The sequence below is a fragment of the Colius striatus genome, chromosome 1 (genome assembly GCF_028858725.1).
Source record: "Colius striatus isolate bColStr4 chromosome 1, bColStr4.1.hap1, whole genome shotgun sequence".
Classification (NCBI taxonomy): domain Eukaryota; kingdom Metazoa; phylum Chordata; class Aves; order Coliiformes; family Coliidae; genus Colius; species Colius striatus.
The window spans coordinates 74,376,879-74,394,848 of record NC_084759.1 but is presented as its reverse complement, the minus strand read 5'-3'; the positions used below and the strand labels follow the sequence as shown (position 1 = coordinate 74,394,848).

At 39.1% G+C, this 17,970-nt stretch overlaps 1 protein-coding gene across 6 annotated transcripts in view; it reads right to left on the bottom strand.

Annotated features, from left to right (window-relative positions):
* Positions 1-17,970, bottom strand: part of TBL1X (transducin beta like 1 X-linked) — a 195,831-nt gene that overhangs the window by 30,853 nt on the left and 147,008 nt on the right. For all 6 annotated transcript variants that reach the window (XM_061998678.1, XM_061998688.1, XM_061998670.1 and 3 more), the window contains 2 exons: positions 9,511-9,656; positions 6,423-6,675 (listed from right to left, as the gene is read on the bottom strand). In XM_061998678.1, coding sequence (XP_061854662.1) covers positions 6,423-6,675; positions 9,511-9,656 — 399 coding nt within the window. The remainder of the gene's footprint in view (positions 1-6,422; positions 6,676-9,510; positions 9,657-17,970) is intronic.

Genomic DNA, 17,970 nt, shown 5'->3' with positions numbered 1-17,970 from the left:
CATATTTTGTATAAATGCATGTATCTTTTCTTCCAAAACCTAGTCAGAATTTATTTCAGTACAGGTTTTCTTTGAAGTTGGCTTCATTAAAAATGACTTTCAGATTTATTAAAATAGCAGACTGACATATTTGAGAAAAGCTTTATTCTATTCCTTTACAAAAGTAATATATAACACCTATATTTTCTTACAGGACATTTTCTTGTCCTATAAGTAATATGTGTTCTAATCACAGATGAAAAATATACTGAGTAAGTGCCATATTCCCTGAATACGGCAGGGAAACGGTGAGTGTTCACCTTCTCAAGGACATCAAAATATATGCAATGGTACCAACTGAGGCATAGATGTATTTAACTTGCATGCTGTAATTCTGGACTTCTTTAGACAGCAGTCTAAGTAACTTTGTTTTTATAAAGCTCTTTTATTTCCTTAAGGAAAAAAGTGAATTTAAAATGATGAATTTCTCTTAGTGGAAGCAATTCATTCCAATTTACATCATGAACAATCTTTCACTCCAGATTTTCATTGCTTCCGTATAAATCTTCCTCATTCAGCTTAAATTACACTTCCTGGCAGCAATGCAAGATTATTATCCTCTGCAAACAAGACACCAACCAAGGACAGGTAACACGCCGAAACAGCAGATGTTACACACAGAAGTGTGACCCATTTCACAGAAAGCACATCCAAGCACAGAGAGTTGGCAGGAAAGGCAGCCTCGTGTTACCTAATGAACATCTTGGCCAGCTCATCTCTGACTGATCAAAATGCAAGTTTTCTTTCTGGGTTAAATCTTTTACTTAGTCATTCTTTAATCACATATGGACATCCATAGGTTTGCAAGTGGAATAATTATGCTTCTTTATTGCCACATGTTTATGGCATTTAAAATCAGCCATCTGTCCTGATACTCAAGCTCTGCTGAGCTATTGCCCATTGTCTGGCAAAACAGACTGTGACGTTGCACAATTGCCATTGGAAAGAAAATCTCCAGATTTTTACCCTTACCCAGGCTTTCAAATACTCTGTTTTGCTCTGCTTAATTTATGCTGAGTCACACAAGTAGCACTTCTCATTTCACGTTTGGTTACGTAACTACGTCTGTGACATATCTACACCATAGATGGAATGGAATTCATATGTAAATCGGCTATTTGCATAGCACTCAGTATCAAAATTAGAAAACAACTGACAGTGGTTTCACAGCTCACATTTCTAATTAAAAATAACTGTATTTTTAACTATGCTTATTATCCATGGACTTGTTGCATAAGACTAAACAATTTACAAATGCCTATTTGTAAAATCTACGCCTATGGTGAATCTCTGTGTTAAATACAGCCCTTGATAATTCCCTACGTGTGTAAGTACTAAAATGAATACTGTCAAGATAATCTAGTACTTGAGATTTAGCCTGACATTAGCAGCTGGAATTTTGATATGATAATTCTGAGTAATCAGAGCAATGAAGAACAAAGCACTATTAAAACCCACCAAAAGGGAAGAGTCTAGAACTTGCAATCCTCCATTTCTCAGCACAGCACAAAATCACCAGGTTTAAAGCACATTTTCACGAGAGTTAACAGCAGCATGATAATGGCTATGCATCCATCTGTGTCCTGTTCACAGTGTGAGTTGGAAGCTGGGGGCAAATTGAGATCTTTCAAGTGTTTTAATTTGAAAAATTTAAATGGGATGCTACTGTTACCACACATGATCCTACTGTTACCTGCCTGGCTCTTAAAGGCAGAGTCGCTTTTCAATCTCCAATAAAACCAAACAACAGCTTGAAAGCAGCAGTACTCCAAGGTCCAGGGTCATAAAGAGCTATCAGAACAAGGCCATCTGATACTTAGAAATATTTTTCATTTGTACACAGCAAGATGGAGGAACCTAGAAACATACTTTTACTGTTACTAACTGCCGTGGGAAAAACCAAAGAGTCATGCTCTGAAAAAGAAACTTTCATAGTCTGATCCCTGCATTAGTACATGCGAGACTGAATGGCCTCTGGGAGCAATGAAATACCTGCAGGATTATTTTTTACTGTCTTCTAGTAATGATTTTGACACTACAGCTTTGGTGGTTCAGGAGAAAAGGGAGGGAAAGACAAGGAGTCCTTTCAGAAATAATTTGCAAATGTTCACATTTGTACGTGTTTTCTTCCTGTTGTCATCAGTAGTCAGGAACATTTTAGTTAGAGTATTACTGTTGAGCACAAAACTTGAAAAGCCTCATTGAACAAGCAGGACAATTGCTTGCTTTTGTGATACTGCTTCAGGCTCTTCTCAGTTCCAGATAAACACCAATGGACACGGCAATGGTAACAACAAAAAAACTACAGAAATCCCTGAGCACAAGGCAGCACCTTCATAGGAGCGTGGAGCTCCTTCCACAACACAAGCTCTTGTGAGCCCTGAAAACTTGGCTTTCCTATGGATGCAGCTACAGTGTGTGCATAGGGAATGAGAATAAATAGACAAGTAAGATGCAGTAATTATAAAAAATAGGCTGCTTTTTAATTATTATTGTCTTCAGAGCAGAAAGCTCTCAATTAAGACTTCTTTTGCACAAAGAATGACTCTGAGGGGGTCTCTGAAAGAGAGGGCAGTTCAAACAAGTGAAACAGACCCTTATAAGTTAAAAACTTAATTCTGTAGGTCTCATAGTAGAAGACTCCCAAATTTTATAAAGGCCAGAGGATCTTCTGTTAAGTCTATGCTAGATTACTCTATTTTTTTTATCCTCAAACGTACTAAAAAAAACCCCCCAAAACCGACAAATCACTGGAAATTAAACGTCATATTCCCCCAAACTATTACAATTAATGTTTTGGGTTTTTTTAAATATAATTTTAGATATGCCAGTGAGTACCATTAACTCTCTCTTTCCTCTAAATTAAAGAAGATATATTTTTAAGATTTTACCAGTGCTACCCCTGTCTTTTCTCTGGAAACGTGTTTTTTCACTTAAATCTTTGACAACACTTTCACTGAAGTTGTTCCTCACAGCTATAGTTATAATAAAGTAACTGGGCTCAGTCTTTTTTCCAGAGCTTTATTTTTCTTAAATCCAAGCCAATCCTTACAAATATAATGAAATAAATGACACTAAAAATATTTGAGTTGGAAAAAAAAGTTTGGCTCCATTTTTACATCCTGATTTTTATTTTTTCTACTAATTTTTAAGGTGACTCAAAGCTGAAAACATTACTCAGGAAATAGCAAGAGAATGCAGCGACTGTATTTATTTGGTATTTCAATCTGCACCTCAAATTGTTGTTATTGCTAGATTTTTTTCCTGTCTTTTCTCCTTCTTAAAATCAAATCACCTCATCATATTATGTTGATAACACCATGTACAAAAATATATCATGATATATTAAATATATGAACACTTTTTTGGAAAGACTTGTAATGTGAGGTAGAACTCCAAGTCAGAATAAACAGAAACCAGGTAATTTCCCAAAGACATCTTTTTCACTTGCCCCCCTCATCTTGCCTTTTCATGACAGGTTGATAATGTGTAACTTCCAGGTTATGACTAAAGACCAGCAGACTATCAAAATCCATCCCAGTGTACGCCAGTTCTGTGGAATGGAACAACACTGAAAATGCTGCGTTTCGTGTCAGCAGTCTCTTCTACCCAGTAGGTCTCCCAACTTCTGCCTTACACATGTTACATCCTAAACTTTTGTCCCATCCTACCCTAAAACTTTTGTGCTAAGCTAAGCTCTTGACATATCTTATTATATTCTACACTAAACAGACTCTCTGAACAAGGTGAAATGTATGCTCTGCGTAAGCAAAGGAAGGGAGTGACCCTTTTGTTATTTCATCAATGTAACTGTATTTTTCTAACTTTACCACAAAAGCAAGAAATACAATTGTAAAAGTGTTAACCAGACAAATGCAGTAAATTGCCAGCTAGACTTGTTAGTTTTAATTTTAGTGGTTTCTGATAACTACAGAGGCAGATCTCTTGGAAGTTAAAACAAACAGGTCTGTTCAGGTCTGTGAGAATGAGTTTTGCATTTCTGTGTGCATCATCTCCCATGAATTACCAGCAGCTCTGCTACATCACCTTGCTGATATCCTCTGAATGCCTCAGGCAGAAAAGTTATACTCCTAAACTGAAGAAGGCACACAGAGAACTGGCTATCCCTGGATTTCTCAGCAGCTTCTCTCCAGAGCTTCCTTCTCCTTAAACTGCCAAAATTGCTTCTTCACCCAGGATGACCAATGCATGCAGCTGTCACCCACACACACCACCTTGAGCCACTCATGACTTTCTGTCTTCTCATTGCTACTGCTCAATTTGTCAGCCGGTAGGCTGCTTAGCCACAGTAATGCTTTGTAATTTGCTGTCTGGTGGAGTATCTATCTATTGGTTGACATATATATCCTACCTCTATTTTCCTGGACAACACAGTGTCATGTTCTTGCATCCTGCTCCAGACAGAGCTACTGAATGACATGAAGTCATACAGGACTTCTCAACACTCAAAGGTCTGCAACTGTTTGTGAAAATCTTTCTATTAAAAATAGCTGTGTGAATTATCATTAACAAAATGGCAGACCTGAGAAATCAAAGCTTGGCATGTGGGGCCATATACCTGAACTGACCTGCAGGCCTTCCCTTTTACTAATGCAGTAGTATCTGTCTCTCTACAGATCACAAGGAAGTAAGTCTGAGTTCCATATTTTAGTGATGAACTGATAATCAGTTTTCTACCTTAAGAATTTAGGGTTTTTGATCCTGAGACAGGAAGACATTCACTCAATATTTTTACAAATCAGTTGAAGGAAACTGTCAACAAGCAAAATGTCAACATTTGATACATTTTAAAGTGCTTTCATTTCTGTTTGCACCCCTTCACATATAAAATAAGTTCAATTTCAAAACAAAGTGTCAGTTGGAAGCAAAACACAAGCAATTCATAGTCTGAAACCAGATTAATATTTTCATTATTTTAACAACTTTTTTACAATTACTTTCTCAAATAAAGATGTAATTTTAATCATTGCAGCTTTATTGGGGGAAACTATCCTGTCTAACTGGTATTCTCTGAAGAAAAACCTGGTTTGAAAGCATTTTTCTCACTGATCCACAAAGGGAGCTATTCAGATCAAAGAGAAGATGGAGACTGACAAACTTATCTACACTGCAGAACAAATAAAATCTGTAACATGACTACAGTCCTGACCTGTTACTTGTCTAAGCTAAAGAGTTGTTGGGACTTCCTCCAAAACCTGCCACGCACATTCCTCTAGAATTTCCTCAGAAGGCTATCAGGCACTAAGGTCTCATTTCAGAAGTCAGCTAGTGCTCCAATAGTTTGCATATAGAAATCAGAACTATTACCCACATCTGCCCCATGATGTCAGCACAGTCATTTAGTTACACAAGCAGGTTCTACATGTCTGACTTTAGCTGTCTAAGATAAAAGTGCAGTCTCCTGATGTCACCAGTAAACAAAGGTGAATTCAGAGCTCTTGAGAACTGACCATTCCTACAGTTCAAAGACATCTTGGGAAGACACGACCTTCAATTAGGTATCTGCAGTGGACTGCATGACTAAGCATGTGCTAATTAAACAAAAACGTGAGGAACTCTTTGATCTGTGCCTTCAGGCTAACTGGATCCAAGCTGTCTGCTGGGAATGGTCCTTGGCACATGCGACTTTATCCTGTGCTTAGCAACGCTGTTCAAGAATGGATAGCTGGTATAGTCTAAACGGGCCCAGGAACATGCTAATAAGGCTATGGATGACGCCATGCTTGGTCATGCTGTACAAGAATGGATAGCTGGTGTAGGCCAAACTATGCTAAGGATCATGCCAAGGCTGTGTCTACAGTTTCTCCCAACATTTATCAAATATCTAAAAGTGTTTAATATTAATGAAGTCTGGGTAGCCTGCTCCAGAGAGAGAGCAAACAGCTCCTCTTCTTGATTTTGAATCACAGAATGTTAGAGGTTTGGAACGGACCTCTAGAGATCATCTAGTCCAACACCCCCGCTAAAGCAGGTCCACCTAGATCAGGTCTCACACAGCAATGTGGCCAGGTGGGTTTTGAAAATCTCCACAGGAGACTCCACAACCTCCCTGGGCAGCCTGTTGCAGGGATCCCTCACCCTCACAGCAAAGAGTTGCTCCTTAAGTGGAACTTTACAGTCTAGTCCTGTTGCTAACAGACATCTATATGTCTAGATTTAGCTATCTAAAGTTTCGGGATTCTGAGAGGACACCAGTAACACAGCACCGTGATGAGAATAATGATATTTACTCAGTAGCCTTTCTAGAAATATTCTGCTCTCCTGAAACGATTCCACTGAGACCTACTGTCTTGTAGACACCAAGTACAAGAAGATTATTCAAATTGCCCAGTAGTGGAAAGCAGCTTTATGAGTTGGCTTACTTATTGCATGTGCCCCATTCTCCTCTCCATTCACAGTGGCTTCTCCGTTCTTTGGTGTGTTCTGCTGGGAAACAGCAGTCGTCGTTGCTCCCGCTGTCGCTGCTGTCGCTGCTGCCGCTGCCGCTGCTGCGCTGGCTTGTTGCTGAGCTAGTTTCTCTCTGAATGCTTGCTGCCGGGTCTGAACAACATCAGGCATCACCGCGTCTATCAGAGACAGTGATTCTATTGGCCTGCCGTCAAATACTGTACCATCCTGCAAGGAGAACGAGCAGAAGTGAAACTGTAAGTTTAGGATCTTCACCATTGAGGTTGGCAAAGAGGCAGTGATATAAAGAAACAAAACTAGGTTGTGTGAAGATATTGCTCTTTGACTTAAGCAGTGACACATTATTGTGCGCTGTCTCTCTCACATCCATGATGGTGGTACACATTTCTCCTTGAAATCTGTTCCGCAAATATATAACTCATTGGAATTTTACAGAAAACTCAGGCATATATACTCTTTATAGATGCAAAAAAAAAAAAAGAAAAGATTTTGCTGAGGAAAACAAGTCTGCCTGATGACAGAAAGTCTCTCTTTGTTTTGTATTTTGACAAAAAAGAGTCCCGGCTAAATCCATGACAAAGGCGAATACACTTTGAATTGTCTTCCTGCACTTCCTTGCAGGGGCATAGGAATGAAAGCAGCTGATAAATACTGAATCTCAGTCAAAACAAGTTGTATGCATAAATTCAGTGGTTTCTTACATGGTATTCATCAGCCCAGCAGCATCACGTGTAGCTGATGGTATAGGATTGCTTTACCATTACCTTTCCTTTATTCTAGTAATTTTATTAGTAGTAGTTATGGCTTTCATTTTGATTTCTGTTAACTAGGCTTCATGTTTAGCAATCAACTGAGTTAACCTTCAATGGCTATTTTGTGAGGCTTAAACTCCAGTATCTACATAGCTTAGCTTCACTTTCACTTTCCTATTATCTTAAATATAGGGAAAATATTTTAGTAGGCCCTGTAAAGTGTCATTTTTACTAATTTCCTGCAAACTCTCTTTAATTCTTTGAAATAATTAAGATCTGGCAGTGAAAGATTTCTGTTTGAAGGATAGCAGGTAAGATTAGGATTTGGATGGATGAAGTAGCTGGGAAACAACATAATTTTCAATAGATAACAACTACTAATAAAGAAAAATAGCTGTTTGGCTGACTAGTATGCTTTGTTTGGACTGGTCACTGAAATATCCCATAACAATTGCCATATTAAGATCACAGAATCAGAGAATCTTAAGGGTTGGAAGGGACCTCAAATGACCATCCGGTCCAACCCCCCCAGCCAAAGCAGGTCACCTATAATACATATTTGTTTCCTCATGGTGAAGAAAAAGGAGGAGAAAAATCTAAGCTCTCTTTCTCCTCACCACTTTTTATGTAAATATCTCTACCGACATTTAATTGAATTCTGGCTCAAATCCTTGCTTTGCAATGGAAAATGTTTGCCAACGGATTTTGGCATCTTACATTCTTAACTGTAAAACTGCTAACTGGACTATTTCCATGATTGCCTTTGAACAGATCACAAACGTTACTTAAATTTTATACACATTAGTTTACAGACTCACTGATTACTTGCCACTCTTAAGTAACACACATAGGCAAGCAACACACGGAGAAGTATATAGGCCTTATTGTCATTCAAGCATAGCATGAACGGCCTTTGCTTTGCTGTAATGTACTTAACAGTATACATTTGAACAGAATCAAACCACGATGAGAGAAACAGAAATCTTAATGGTGACAACATCTGTATTTTTAGATTATTCTCTTAGCCGAGGCCAATTCTGAAGTTGAAATGCACAGGAGCAGACCCCCGCAGCAGACCCCTTAACAACCTAAGTGATAGGTGCTGTTTATGGCTGAAAGTTTCTGTGTAGCTCCGATTTCAGGCACAGGGCAAAATGTTAAGTAGCAGCAATTTGGGATGGATTTCTAACACTGCTTTGTTATTACAACTGCATCAAAGTGCAGCTTAGCATGAATGTCAAATGTCATTGCCCCAATTAACACGTGCACAACTCTTAAACACAGCATTGAGTTATTAAAAAAACCCCACACAGAATGTTAATGATGAAAACAAAATGAGTTTCCAAACTACACACTGCAAACACCACAAACCTTTTCACTATTTTATATTCCTTTGTTCTCACCCATGCTGTTCATATGCCACATTCAGCAACAGAGGAAAAAGCAATAGCTTTTTATGTATTAATATTTATTTCAGATCTCTGTTGATTACGAGTATCTATCGCAAATATTTTGTAATGCAGTACTTGCTTATCTGTCATGCTTCACTCCCTCTCAGAGCATCATGCCCTTAAGGTTGGCAGGGCAAAAATGCTAGCTTTTCCCACATGCCCTCTTTGTTTCCTCTGGCTGTTCAAGGAGAATAGAGACACTTTGTGGCTGCTCATATAATCCCCGCAGAAAATCAGTGCTCCAGCCAGGGTCAGAATTTACACACAACCATTTCACCATGTACATGACAGGATGATGCCAGATCTTGCATGATCTCAGCCAAAGTCACTGAAATCAGATAGAATCTCTCCAGTGACCTCTCTGGATTTTTGATCAGGCTTCTCACAGCTTGCTAGCAATGCTGCCTCCTAGCAGGTGCCAGGGAGTGAAGTTTTAACCTACGTTGCAGGCTTTTTCTGCCAAATTCTGCCGTGACCTTGAAAATACAAGACCACAAACACTGACGCATTTTCCTGTTTGCCTCAAGAATTTGTGTACCCTGGTTTTGTTAATTGGGGTCATGCAAATGCCCCCAAATCCACTTAAGCAGTGCAAAGGATGTATCAATGCCACAGCTCAAAAAATAAAACCCCAAACATTTCCACTTCAGAGCTCTTCTGCTGTCTGCTGGAGACAGGGCAAAGCATGAAGAACAAAATGAAAGCAGAGCAAGTGGGATGGTGTCTGGTGTCTCTGGGCTGCTAGGATGTGCAGATTGGAGAGTCCCTGCATGGTGGTCAGCAGGGAGTGGTGGGGGATACTTACTCTGTTGATGCACATTTCTGGCAGGGGTACTTACTTCGTTGATGCTGATCTCGGCCTCCACATACTGGAGCCCCTTTTGAAGGATGGAGATGAGTGCGGCAGGTGGCACTAGTGTTCCGTTGATGTTGGACTGGCTGATGTGGCTCTCGATACCGAAGGTGAAGGCCGAGTGGGAGAAACCTGAGAGCAGGAAAAGGAAGCCATGACATGAAGTCTAAATGCACCAGTCAGATACACCTTTCACGGTCTAAAAATAATTCTGCTTTGAGATCTGAGAGATGCTGCCGCATAAGCAGAAGGGCACGGGCTGGCTGCATGGAGTCAAGGAGGTTAACTAGAGTCATCCTGACCACCCTGCCACCACCCATCCCCCTCCCCTGCATGCTGCACGTATAGGGGAAGCTGCATAGAAATGGAAATGCATACAGAGAAAAAAAAATAACTAGAGAACTGCATTAACTGAAAACAAAACCAAATGCATACAAAATAGGAAACACTGCAAGGGCAAGACCAGCTAAAAGTGCTTCAAATCTTCATTTTCCTCACTGCATTTCAGCATTAGTGTCTGCTGAAGGTAAATACTTAAACCCTTACCAGTGTGCAAGTTGTATAAAAATAAGGCATAGATGCACACACAGGAGAGTCATAGAGATTTCAAACCCTCTGCTCATTTATTGCTGAGTGCAGTATGACATGCAGAGCATTGCCATTCAAATGTGAAATCACAGAAAGGCCACTCCTGCAAACCTATTTTCTGAAAGTGAACAGTAATTGCAAAAACAATCATCTGGGATCTGCCAAGCAGCATACAACAAACCAGTGTGGTGGCCTATCCTTTAACCATAAGTCTTTCTCTTCCTGTTTCATTTCTGTCATTTGCTAAGAAATAAGGGATAAAAGAAGTTGAAGGCACTGAAAACTTAAAAATTTTGGTGGGCAAATTTTAAAGAGTGGTGCCTTAAACAGTGATTGAAGCTGCTCAAAACTGTTGCTGGGTATGATGGCAAGCACTGCAGAGAGACTGTACATAGGGGCAGATGCTGGAGGGGGGTGGGGGAACAGGATGTAGATATAACTGTAGGAACCCATTTATCATCATGTTGTCTCCAGAGCATTAATCTAACATTAAAAGCCTTGGGGAAACCACCCATGCACTGTCTCAAACAGGAAGAGCCTTCGCAGTCTCCACCGACTAGACAAGAAAGACGTAAAAAAAAAAAAAGGCAGAAAAAAAAAGCAGAAAAAAGAAAGCAGCTCTCAAATGAAAATACTTCCGTTAAATATAGCAGCACCTCTTCCCCTTGTCAACAGCAGTTTCATTTATAGTTTTGTCCGTTAAGGGATTTCCCCCATATCACTGCCATGTCCAATTGTGTGTGGGCTGGGGGATGGGATTTTGGGCTTACTCCACAGCAACGCTTTCCCTCTCTCACTCAAACTGTTTTCAAGATCCCTTTTGCAGTTAGCTCAATTACGATCATAGGTAGGTTGCAAAAACAATCTAAGAAACGGAATTCCTCCCACATTTGAAACTGAGGTGTGTATTTCTCTGCAATTCTCTCCCCCTACACATTTTATTTTGCCACTGTTTTTCTCCTCTTCCTGGTAACAGCCTCTATCCTCTCCCTTCCTGACCCTACTTTCCCTTCCTGGCACTCCCCCCTCAGTTTGGGGGAAGTTTTGGATGCTTTAGGAAGCGTCAAGTCCACCAATGAGCAGAATTATGTAGGCGTAAAAACAAAGCATAAGGGGAAAAAAAAACCACCTGAAAAACTCCAGTATAATTTCTCTAATCTCTGGTCTTATTCTTGTACTGTACTGCTCTTCATGTTTGTGAGCTGTTGGGACCTTCTGCTGCATCCAAAACAAACTGTAAGATGTGCAGAGGAGTGCTTTTCCCTTTTTACTAGTTTTGTAAGACATCTATGGACATTACTGGGCATCGCAATGCGGAAGAAAACAAGTACTGAGTATACACAGCCTGTGTCTGAGAGATGTAGGGTTTGATCGCCAAACACTGGAATCTCTTCATGTATAAACACATGACATGCAACGAACCAGAATTAGAGAATCAAATACCACTTAATTTATTTTTGTATTTAAATTAACCAACAACAACAGTAACAATACCTTATTGAAAAGGAATACACTTCAAAATGCGTGACAGATAAATCAGAAAATCTACTTAAGAGTGAAGAATGGGAAAAATAAGCTGTTGTCCAGAAGCAATAAGGTTGACTCTCAAAAAAGCCAGCAGCTAGTTTATGAGTCGTCAGCTTAGGAAACTGTGGATGGCACAAACATGGCAACCAACAAACATTGACAGGAAACACAGATAAGTGGAAAAGCGTAACTGTGGATCTACAGTAGGCTTAATTTTATCTATGACTTGTTATCTCTCATTATTGCATTTGACATCTTGCAGACTTTTTAGTTGGCTGTTGGCATACATCAAGTCCCATCTTTGCCACCAGACAGATTACTGTGGCTCACAGCTAACCTCTTCATCCAGCACTGAGTTGCCACATCCCCAAAAGAACAACACATCTCACCTCAATGCATGTGAGAGAAGAAACTTCTCAGCACAAAACCCAATTTTGTTATTGCAATGAATCTTGTTATTATATTGTTTCTCTTGATGCTAAGAAGCTATTACCAAAGCAAATGTTAGATGAGGAAACACAAAACTCCAGGCTACATTGTCACTTAGGTCCAATTTCACTCACATGTCTCCAGCAGTTGTGAACAAACTTTCCTAAAATCTTATCTGGTAAGATCCAAATACTGAAAACCAACAGAGTAAAACTGCTTAAGTGGGTGTTGCTGGACACTGTGTTCCTCATCCTTCTGAAAAATCCTCCCATACAACTGTTAATTAAAAGAAAACCAAACACAACAGAAGCAAGAAAACTAATAGCTAATTACCGCCCGATTTCTTGTATTACTGTGGCATTTATATGGGGCTCATATGAAAGTAGGCTGGCTTTAGAAGTTACACACACAGTTAAAATCCTGAATGATGCTGCACTCACATCAGGTTTCTGATAATGCTGAAGAATCACTTGAGCTTTGCTTTTATAGTTACCAGATGTCATCAGTTTTCTCAGGGCTCTGCGTGTGAGTATACTGAATTATATAGCAATGTCGCAACTCTACAGTTCAGTCTTACAAAAAGGTGATTTCTATTAAACAATGACAAGGTTTTTTTAAATGTTAGCTTGTGTTACAAGTGTTAACTTGGCCCTCCTTCTAAGTTCATGAAACCACACTGGGGAACACAAAGCCAAGACATGAGTACCTCCCTGCCCCTCCTCCAGTGACTATGCAGGCTGTCAAGGCAGTTGGGGAGCAAGTGCAGAGACAGAAGATGCTCTGCAAGTGGGGATCTGAGAAAGGATGCAGTAGGGATGACATGAAATTACAGCAGACCTGTAATACAGCAGACTGAGAAGGCTGTAGTAGCAGTGACATGAAATGAAGTTACAAATCTGTGTCCGTATGCACTATTTCTCATAAATTCTGTCATTTTGATTACTGTAATAATCACTCTATAGAATAGTAATTTCTATTCAAATAGCACCAGCAAATGAAATCTTACTGTAGTAAGCCCTTGGAGGACACATGCAATGAGGCTATGAGCTTTTAAGGTTAAAGACACGAACACGAAGGGTCAAGGGGAAGAAAGCTCAGTCACACGCTAAACCTGCTTTGTACCAGTGAACGGGACAGTCACTTGTGTCATGACATAAACAGTTCCCTAAATGGCTTCTGGTTTTGTTCTACCTCAAAAAAGATAGGTAAACATAAGCCATCAAACTACGCATAATCTCCAAAAACATTATCACATCTGAAAAAAAAAAAACCCAAATGCACAGTGCAGCGCTTGGGACAAACACCTTAAAGGGAGATGACCAATCAACTATGGAACAGTGGCTTGAAAGATTTTACGGTGCATAAAAGCATTGAGGAAATAACAAATGCAGAAAAAAAAAATTACTTCTATGACACCGTCCCCCAGCAAAAATTGTCACGTGTTTTTTACTTCAAAAATTGTGTGAAATTCCTCATTGAGAGATTCCTGCGCTTTTTTTTGTACTGATAGTGGTAACAGGTTCTAGTTCTGTGCTATTTCTTTTCCCACACTGAGGTGTCTGTATATACTCTCAGTGGTACATACACAGCCACTTAGGAATTCTTGCCCTAGGCAGTGCCAAAAAATGCATATGTAGGGCTGTGTTTTGAAAAATTTCACTGATAAATTCTGCTGTAACTGCAAAAATTGAGATGATAGGGTTTGTCTTTTTTTTTTCCCTTGGCTGCTCCTTTTTCAGTTAAAAATGGCCTTCCCTGAAAAAAAGATTTGTCATCGATCACAAAATGACTAGGTTTTATTTAATGAACATAATGCTCCTCTTTGTGTGCTTGTTTGATCTGCAGGCTATGCAGTTTTAATTGTCTGTAATATGCTTGGCTCACAGCAGAAATGCCTGTGAAATGCAGGCATAGGAAACAGCACCGGGCAGCTACGCAGCCCAGGGAATGCCTTGTCATCTACGGAGATATGTCTCACCTCTTCTGGGAGTGAAGAACTCTTCCTTTTAGGCATGTAACCAAGATGCTGTAGAGAATTCCCCACCCTAGCTCATCTGGCAATCACAGATCCAGCTAACTGACATTCACTACATGCTCCTTTCATTTTCCCAATCCCTTTAGCACTGTGAAAAGCAGCCTTGTTTAAATTGCAACCTGAACTTGTAACAGCTACAGCACCTACTGCTGCATTTGTACAGGTGAGGGGAATTACAAAGAGGGGTCTGTGGAAGCAACGGTTCCTGAAGTGTTTCAGTCTTTGCTGGTTACCTGGGAGTTACCTGATTAGTAATAGTTAACCAATCTTTTGAATACTGAGAATTTCTTCTGTTTGTGAACTAACTGGACTTAAGTTTTCTCTGGTAAATCTAACCAGCATATTTTTTAAATAATAAGAAAAGCCACAAATGTGTCTAAGTTATTTACAAATTACTCAGTTCAATTATTCATACTGTAAGATTCCTCATAGAAACAATCGTTACTGTAGAATGAATCAGAGGATAAAGAATTATCAACATCAAATTGCCTTTGACACACACCTCAGGCATCCTTATGATGAATAGACTTTACCCCAAAACTGAGTACGAGTTATATGAACTGAATTCACTTTGTATAACTAACACTCAGTGTGTCCCTCTGTCCTGGAAAATAGTGAGATTTCTTATGGAGGTCTGTGTTATTTCCTTTAATCTATTTTCTTGTTTCTTTAACTGAAGAAGTCCAGATTGAGGTTTTTAAATCTGGGGATCTTTGGTTCAGTTTCCAGAAATCACTAAATTAGTGATGTTATCACCTCAATTGAAAGAGAGAAAAAATAATGAGTCATAAACTATCTGACTTTCTTTTTTGGTAATAATTTAACCATATTCAGGTGGAAATAGTCAACATTTCTTATTTCATATATTTTTCTGACATGGTCTTGTCTTTTTGTTTGAAAATTCCCAATACTAGCTCTGCCATTCCTCATCTCTGAAGTAACACATTGTTCTCTTTGAAAGTATTCGGCAGGTACAGGATACAAAAATGAGCCTGGTTTTAGAAATGATTAAAACTTCTGGCTCAGTAGAACCAATCTACAACTGCAATAATGGCATCCAGTGGCAATTTCAAAGTTTCTGGCTGAGTGCCTATTCTCTTAAGGTAGTTTTGTATCTGGCACTACTGCTGAGACTTTGACCAATATAAAATTCATGCAAGAATGGAAGGCACCTAAAACCTGACTATAGCCATGTAGGCTGCAGGAAAAAACAGGATGTTTGTGTGAGGGTAAAGGAAAGTCATCTCTATGACTATAAACAGATATATGGGCAAAAATCCTGGGAGATTTAGACACATCAAGTAGAAACATTCCAGAGTGTAATGAGTTAAAAGTATATCACATACAGGAGGAAAACATGTCCCTACACAGTCCCATCAGCTAGTTTACCATGTAACCAAATCAAAGTAACTCCAAAGCTCCCTGCATAACTTCTTGACAAATAAACCAGATACAACTAGTGGATAAAAATCTTCCCAAGTTTGACGTCTGGGTCTTGAGAATGTGATCTAAGCAGGAAGTCAAGAAGGGAAGAGTGGTGCAATGTTGTGTTGTGAAATAAAATAAGAGCTCTTCCACTGTAGTTTAAAAAAATCCACTAAAGAATGAAATATGACCATTAACAAAGCCACTTCTTCTAAATATGAACAATGTACAAACAGCAGTGTCAACTCTAAATTAAGACTTCTGTAGTTCTAGATTTACCAGTGTAGAGAAGAAAGGGACTTGTATCACTAAAGGCATATTTCAATGCAATTCCTGGCTGCAAAACCAGAAGCAAACAGTTTAACTTAGAGCAACTCTGTTTTCTTAATCCTGGGCCTAACACATGCTAATCTCGTTCCTGAGGTAAACGGCAATTTCTTGTTCATTGCTCAAGAGAATACAACAATATTCTTCACTGTACTTGACTTCAGTTGCCATTTTAGAACCTAGTATTTTCCCTTCTACATCATGCATCAAATAACAACTGAGAATGTAACAGACATCCCTGTTCTTGCCTCTCTGTCTAAATGCAATTACAAAAATATAGTCATAAAACCCTAGTGTATATTTGCAGAGGCTTCACAAAAAGGACATCAGTTTCTCTGAAATCTGTTTGGTTGCAGTTAGGTGTCTGCTGCCTCAAGTCACCGGTAATTTTCTACAAACAGTTAAAAAAAAAAAGGCAGGCAAAAATCCTGCATCACATCTTGTTTATTATTCACAGCAGACTGAGATTCTTCTCCTTGCTGATCTTTTTCTTTCTTGATAATACATCCTAGAGTGCCTCTCTGGTTTTGGCAGTGTCTGCTTATTTTTGAACACTTACCTTTGCAATTACATAAAGGGCTTAACAAGGACACACATTAGCAATTTAAAATAGAGAACTGCAGCTGAAATATATTTTTAGAAAAATCAGCTAAACAATAGGGCTCGTACATTTGTTTCAAGATTAGGATTGCTGAACGATTAAAATAATTTCCAGAACCTTGGGAAATGTGTCCTGTATTACAAGCTCTTTCACAGCCCCTGGGAAATATAGAGAAAGGATCCCTAGCTGTAGCTTGTGTCAGTTGCCAAAATTATAGTATGTCTGGTTATCCGAAGTTTTGTAGAAGCATTTATTCACTAATATTAAATGTTACACCCTTTTTTTTCTTGGATATCTGACCTGCTCACCTTCTGCCAAGAATTCAGAGTAAATGATTGCTACCCAAAATCATTTCATTATGTGCCAAAGAATGGTTTCAGCAGGCTTTTTTTTACTTTTTCATGCTGGAAAATATGTTGGAAAAGAATAATACAACTGGTAAGTGATCTTTTGATGAGCAGTACTTGGCACTCACTGTTTTAAGTCTTTCTGAGGGCGGCAAATTAACAACAAAAATAAGATACCAGCAGAAAACAGAACACGAGCAATGGAAAGAGGAACTTAAAATCTTTTGAAAACATGGTCTGAAATAATCCCCTTTTTCACTCACTCTGTGTAAATTAGACTGATAATTGTGAATAAATGTCAACACAGATCTAGCAATTTAATGCAACTACAAGTAAGGTTTGAAATAAGTCCACAGTGACAAAATATTTTCCTTCTAAATAATATTTTCCTTCTCAATTAATGAGGTGGTGTTAATTTCTAGCCCTGTCTCTGCAACCAAACATCCAGAGAGACATGCATCACTTTGAATCACATTTATAGAAAAGACTTGCACGGTCATATGTAGTTCAGAATTTATTTCCGTAAACTATATTTTTCTATCAGTTCTAATATACACCTGTAAGTGATGGGAAGTAGGACACCAGAGCTGACACTCAGTGGGCATTCAGGAACTTGAATCCCAGGGTGGCTTATGCTTACAGTAACAACAGACGTCTAATAGAGCTACCCTGGTTAGGTGTGAGTAATGAGTTGTAACTGCCATAACCATGCAGACAGAAAGTCTGCAGTATGCAAGTCATTTGCAAAATTTGTAAAGCTGCAAGATACTGTTTCTTTTACTGAGACTGGAGGACCATGAGGAAAAGCAGTAAACTGATAAATATGTAGCAATTCATTGGTTTTACTAGTAAGCCATCTTGACCTATAGGTACCTGCCTGCCAACATCCTATTTTCTTAATATCCCTATAATACTGCATTTATGCAAGCTTTAAAAACAGGACATGAAGTGTTCAAAACCAAAATTCATGCTACAGAATAAATTTGCCAAGGTGTAATTGTTGATGTTTATGGTAACTTAAAAATTACTGTGTTTTCTCAGCATCTGAGATCCAACACTGCACGGCAAACTGGGAGGACTGGCTGATTAACCAGAGGGCTGTGCTGCCATTTAGCGGGATCTCGACTGGCTTGAGACTTGGGCAGAGAGGAACCTCATGAGGTTCAA